The sequence below is a fragment of the Phragmites australis genome, chromosome 15 (genome assembly GCF_958298935.1).
Source record: "Phragmites australis chromosome 15, lpPhrAust1.1, whole genome shotgun sequence".
Lineage (NCBI taxonomy): Eukaryota > Viridiplantae > Streptophyta > Magnoliopsida > Poales > Poaceae > Phragmites > Phragmites australis.
In genome coordinates, this window is record NC_084935.1 from 7,867,665 (window position 1) to 7,874,359 (window position 6,695).

General features: G+C 42.1%; 1 protein-coding gene across 3 annotated transcripts; it reads left to right on the forward strand.

The window, feature by feature from the left end:
* The first annotated feature begins 2,512 nt into the window (after window positions 1-2,512).
* Window positions 2,513-6,483, forward strand: LOC133891901 (uncharacterized). Of its 3 annotated transcripts, none has more exons than XM_062332604.1 (2): window positions 2,513-3,851; window positions 6,170-6,483. In XM_062332604.1, exon 1 carries the CDS (start codon window positions 2,630-2,632, stop codon window positions 3,845-3,847), a length of 1,218 nt encoding a protein of 405 aa, XP_062188588.1. In that variant the 5' UTR covers window positions 2,513-2,629; the 3' UTR covers window positions 3,848-3,851; window positions 6,170-6,483. The 3 variants fall into 3 exon arrangements, with proteins under 3 accessions (XP_062188588.1, XP_062188587.1, XP_062188589.1); XM_062332603.1 differs by having other exon boundaries at window positions 6,176-6,483; XM_062332605.1 differs by lacking the exon at window positions 6,170-6,483 and adding an exon at window positions 4,854-6,120.
* Window positions 6,484-6,695: the final 212 nt, after the last annotated feature.

The following is a 6,695-nucleotide window of genomic DNA, read 5'->3' on the forward strand; positions in this document are numbered from 1 at the left end:
GGTGGAGTACATCAAGGGCTCATGCAGAGGGTGGCGAGGCCGTGTAGCGTCTGCAGGGTACTAGGGTTGGCCTACGATGGCTGCATCGGTAGAGGTGCCCTAGCTATTTGCAATAGGCACTCCTCGTCAGGAGGAACCGCGAACCAGTCATCCGGTAGGGAGTGCGTCAAGCCAGATGCAGCGTCGAAGGAGCCTGGAACTAATGCATGATACCACCATGTCAAATGTCATGCATCACATAATAATTAAATTGTAAGATGCAATCCTGAGTGATGAAATAGAGAGTGATGGACCTAGCACTATAGCACCCGAGAAGAAACCTGGAGTCGACATGTAGCACACCAGTGGTGGCTGAGACGACGACGCTACTTCCGTTTCGAAGCATGGCACCGTAGTCTGAGCATGTGCCAGAGACCTCTTGTGTGTGTCAGGCTCGATGGTGTTCGGTAACCTCTGGCACGAAGCGCGTCGAAACCCATCAAGGCAACGACGTGCGAGCTGATGCAGACCGACCATCAGCTCGGCCGAGTCAACCAAAGGTGGGACCGACTTCCAGTGGTCCACAAAGTCTAGTAGCTCCGTATCGATGTCCCTACACATGTCCGACTGCAATGCACAAGATAACACAATTATTATAAGAATGCAAGTCAATAGAATATAACAAGTCTCATGTACCATGGCATGGTACGCCGCCGCAGGCTTCATAGCGAAAGTGTTGATGATCACCGCTACTGTACCCATTCTGTTGACAGTCTACCATTGTAAATCTAATGCTACCAAAAAAACTACTCTATTTCAATTCTACATATCCTACATCTACAGAATATTTCTACTACATATATATATCTCCAATTCATAAAAATTCAATTTCAAACCATTCTTATTTCCTAAATTCTAAATATTTTTTAACTACATAAATTGTCTATCTATTCAAAATAAAATTCTAACTCTAAATTATCATACTATTGAAAAATTCTAGATAAATTGTCTAACAATTGTAAATATTTTTGAACTACATAAATTTTCTAAATAATGTAGATTCAAAATCTACTCCTAACTATTCTAATCTAAATTGTGTACCTAACTATACTCTTTTTCGAACTATTGAAAAGAACTGACTTATGTATACTCTATGCTAAATTGTCTATTCAACTGTTTTCTAAATTTTCATACTCCAAATTCCAAACTGATCCAATTTTTTCCTACCATTATAAACACAATGTTGGGAAAATCCACAACATTTCTATTGTATAAATCCTACCTCGATGGAAAATGTGTTCATCTATATATATCAAATTCTTAATTCTACTACCGATAAATTCATAACAATGCAACGTCAAACTATTCTAAATCTATTAATTTCAAAAACATAAATAACCTATTGCTAATTTATGTACCATACCTACTCTATTCTAAATTTAATATCCTTGTTTTCCTAAAATTTCTACTCTACTATAACTAATTTCCTAACTATACTTTATTTTCTACTCTGCTCTAACTAATTTTCTAACCATACTATATTTTTTAATCTATTCTAACTATTTTTCTACTGTTTTTCTAACTAATTTCCTAATTTTCCTACTCTACTCTAACTAATTTCCTGTATTTTCTAATATTTTCTAACTAACTCCCTAATTTTCACTAATTATTACCTATTTTTTCAAAAAAAAACCAAAAAAGTATACCTTTGCTAGTCGGCCACTGAAGTTCACCGCATCGCTGCTCTGCCTCCATAAGCCGCCCCACCGGTCGTCGCCGCACCTACCTTCGTTCGCCGCGCCACCGCCGTCGCTCGTCGATCGCGCTCGCCCATGGAAGAAGTGTGTGTGGCCTGTGGAAGAAAAATCGACGATGACTAGGAATAAATAGGGACATGTCTGTATGCGAAGTGCCGACAGGCTGTGATATGGGACCTATTTGTAATCCGTGTGTCGACAGGTCCCGGGGTCCTCTGAAAGCCAACATGGCCGTCCTGATTCAACGGGTCCACCACCTGTCAGCACTCGGTGTAGGAAATCGGCACACGGAGTGCCAACATGTACCTATTATTATACTTTTGTAAATTTGGGTTTTATTTTTGCAATTTTCTAATAAAAAAGTTGATAGCACAAGGGAGAGCAGAGGGAGAGACACGATAGCCGAGTGACGACGTCCTCACCAGCCGTCGGTCGCCGGCTAGATCTGGTTTGGATGAAACGGGAAAGGGAGAGGGAGCCGATACGACTATGCCTAAGGGTTTTTCTTCGGGGGCGAAAATCCCGTCGTAAAGAGATTTTTGTTCTTTTCAGCGTTTCAACGATTTTTTTTGTCTCGTCATGAAGAAATTCTCAAGATTATTTTATTCAGAACGGGATTTTCTTCTTTTTTTCGTGATTCCGTTCAAATGGAAGCTGTTAGAAGTTGAGAAAATAAAGACAATAAAAATGAAAAAAGGAATCGAGAAGGTACGAAATAAAAAAAAATATGATCGGAGATGGTCTAACTTTGAGAAAGGAAGCTGCGGGAGCGACGCGGACAAGCGGGAACGGGAATTGCCCGAGCGTGACTTCGTGCTGTGATCGGCCCCACGAATTGCCCGAGCCCTCGATTCCTTTCCCCTATTCGCCGGAAGCCGGGAGTCCAGCCAGCAATGGCGTCGCTGATTCGGTCGATCCTCCACTTCTTCGTAGCCACGCTGCAGCTGCCGCCGCCGCCGCAGCAGCTTCCGGCTGTCGCCGACGATCTGCTGGAGGAGATCTTCCTCCGGATCGGCTCCTTTGCCGACCTTGCCCGCGCCTCCACCGCGTGCGCCACCTTCCGCCGTCTCATCGCGAACCGTTCCTTCCTCCGCCGCTACCGCTCGCTCCACCCGCCTCTCCTCCTCGGCTTCCTCTACGCCGAACCCGCAGAATTCCAACGGGCTGAGGCTCCCCACCCCAACGCTCCTGCCGCCCACGTTCTCGCCTGCGCCGCCGGCTTCTCCTTCGACTACCTCCCTCTCGGTACATGGGGCCGCTGGGATCCCTGCGACGTCCGCGACGGCCGCGTCCTCCTCAAGAGCATCCCTGCGGGCTATACAGGGGTCGTCCTCGCGGACCTCGCGGTGTGCGACCCCGTGTCCCAGGAATACCTGCTGCTGCCTCCCATACCCGACGACCTACTCGCCTCCGTCCAGGTCCAGGAACAAAATCTCCAATGTTTCGAGCCCTTCCTTGTCCCTTCTGGAGACGACGAGGATGAGACATCATTCGAAGTGATGGGCAGGACGTATTGCGCAACAAAGACGGTGATTTTTGTCTTCTCGAGATGCTCTGATAGCTGGATTGTTGGCACATCTACCAGCTGGGATGCTCTTAGCTTGAACTTAATACCAGGAGACCAAGGTGAGACCTATCATTATGCGTATGGCTGCTTCTTCTGGAGACTGGGACGTGGAAACAAGTTGCTCAAGCTTGCCATGAACAAGATGGAGTTCTCCATTGGTGACCTCCCGCCTGTTCACAATGAGGGGCGCATTGTTGTTGCGGAGGCAGGGGATGGCAGACTTGCGATGTTTAGTCAGACTTATCCAGGCGCATCTGTGTATTATTTCACCAGTATGCAAAATGAGGGCGAGGGGGCATATGAGTGGCAGATGGAGAGTATGATTCCTCTGCCCTCCAATTATAAGTGTTCCATCAAAGGTGCAGCTGAAGGATACATTTTCCTAGTAGGCACTTCGAAAGGCCGAGATACCTTACGTGCAGTGTGTTTCTCACTTGAGATTAAGACTTTGAAGATTGAGAGGGTCAGTAGGATAAGGTACGGATATTGTTACTTCTATCCGTATTTTGGGTTCCCCCCGTCCATGTCACCGAGAAGGATATGAAGTGGTAAGCCGTTTATCATTGTCTTTGTTGGCTTCTTGTGTTTAACTTCAGATACTGTCACGTGTCGTGATGCAAGAATAAATTCATATTTGCATTGTGCATGTTTTGCCTTTCCACCTTTTAATCTTAATTAACTCACAAATGTAGGGTGTTCCGCCTTCTTGCTTTCATCCTTGTGTTCACCATGTAGGGTGTGTGCTATTTGACAATTTGCTAATGTTTGTAGGTTGCTCATTTTAACATGATTCTCTAGTACCTAGCTATGCTCTGCTGTTAGTAAAGTCACATTTAGGAAGGGGCATTCATGGTCTGTTTGCATTGTTGTTCAACAATGGGAGCCATGTAAATGGAACATTTTACTATGGAAACTATCTGTCATGGAACCTCCCACAGTGATTTGCAGCAATCCGTAGTTATTTGTTTTCCTATATAGGAAGTATATCACTGTTGAATTTTTGTAGAAAAAAAAATCATATTAATCAGTTTCAAGAAATTAATAATTCGAAAACACCATTTAAGGCAAATAGTTTATCTGCGAGCTGTTGGATAAGTATAGGTTTAACATCTTATTTATCTACTTGATCCTTTCAGAGCTGGAAATCAAATGTTTCTTCTTGTTAAACACTTAAATTCTGCAAATATTCTGTCTTCTTAAAATCTTGGTGCAAACAGAAGATGCTGATTTCCCATGTCTTAATGTGTTGTGCTCTGCTTGATTTTTCCTTTTTCATGTGTTATTGGCTAACAATATGTGCACATTTAGGTCACTGTTTCACTACCAATATGGAAAATTGCACCCCCTGTTGGCTTTCATTTTGATCATATATCTTGAAGTAGAGTAGTTTAGTATTTGGGTCACAGTCCTCGTATCTGCAACTAAATCTCACAAATGTCTATTTGGTTGAACACCATATCTGGTACTTTCCTCAATTTATATAGGCATACATTCTTTTACTATTGTATAATTGCCATGAAGTTTTTAATTATTTTATTTTTGATGAGCAGGATCCTAGCAGGATTTTTTTCTCTTTAGTTTTTCTAAGACAGCAATGCAGCAATGGAATGGTAGCATAGTTTTAAAGTATATCCTATCCTTATGACCTTGTTGAAGAAATGATTAGTCTGGGTAATTTCGGGCTGCTATCCATTCACTCCCCGCCTGCCATGCTTATGCAAGTTTCCCAAACATTGACTAAAGCATCAATATGCCAAGGAGTAGGGCTGTTTGGCTTAGGTTTATGGAATTTCACCCTTTTCAGTGCTTGTTTATGTAACTGTGATTGTGGCTAGCCTGCTTGCTTTATGAAATCACTAATTATCTCATGATCCATAAGCGCTTATGAGCTGAATGGTATTAGTTTGTACCAAACAGCATTGTGGACTTGCATATATATGGCTTATTGACCATATTTTCGTAAGCTACTGGCTTATGAGATAAGCCTAAACTTAGCTGAAAAGAGCTTTGGTAAATTGGTTATAATGGGCTTAAAGTCTATTGCTTCGCAGGCATGTGCCTTGACTCTGATCTTGTTCATGTTCCCAGTCTAGCTACTGTCAATGGTTTACTTTTGTGCGTGCTGTTAGTAATTTAGTTTTGTGACATCCAATCCATCCTTAGGTGCTGGACTGAGAATTACTTATATAAGGTAATAGGAAACAGAGGGGTAGCACTTATTCACAAGGATTTTTAACAAAGATAAGTCTTATAGCTAGTTTAGTCGTGCCAAAGGAATTGATATTTCATTCCATTATCTCATTTTGTCATTCTCATGATCGTGAAATAGCTTCATCTTTGTGTTCAAGCATATTAGGATCAATTGAATTACTTTATATCTATGGGAAAAGGGACTGATTGTCAATCAACAGCATTCGGCCAAGGAACTTGATCCCAGAAAAAAGATTGGGCACTCATGCCAAGTCGATGCTAGCATGTACTTGTTTTAGTTTTGTGGGGAACTCTTCCCTCCAAATAATCTTTGTGGTGGTAGTGTTAGATATTTTGATTTATAATTAATAAAGGTACTGTATAGTTAAGAACAAGCATTATATCGTTCCTTTTCAACATGGATAGAGCTAAAATGACAAGTAAATTGGACCAGAGATTATAATACATAAAGCTAGGGTTGACTGCAAAAGTAAATCTGTTGGAGCTACATTGTTTTTTAAATTTTGTTTTATTTCATAACTGCAAACTGATGATGTCAATGTTTATTCATACTACATTATGCTTACTGTAATAATAGGTTACATGTCTGCGAGCAAAAATAGTTCTACATATATTTGTTTATGGTGCATCTGCATTATGTTCTAACTGATTCCAGTTGCAGAGCTTGGTTCGCCTCCAAGTTTGTGAATTCTTGGGTGCCACGCTGCTTGTGGGGAGCTAGGTGATGATACAGGCTTTTGTGTTGCAATAATACTGTTTTAGGGTTATACTGCAGAGTGCAGACTACTGATATTGCCTGCAGCTCATCATTCGGTCTGATGTACTTATCGAACTTTAGTTGGTGTATGGATTATATGGCAGGTGCTACTCTTATTCGCATCTGACTACGATGTTACAAGGACATCTCGTTACTAGACTCCCTGTATCAAGCACCAACTGTTACTGGCTGTATATGTTACTAAATCATGTGTCGATGATATGTTGGGAGCTAGGATAGTGTGATAGTAAGAGCAGAGGACAAATGGCCAGGAATCGCTTAGGAGTAATACTCTTTTGCAGTGACGGTAGAGGTTCAGCGCAAAAGATTTAAGCGCAAAGGTAAGCAGTCATGAGGATACCCGAAACGGAAAAGCTAAAATCTGCCTGAGTGTTTCAAGCCTCATTCTCACCCGATTTTTAGG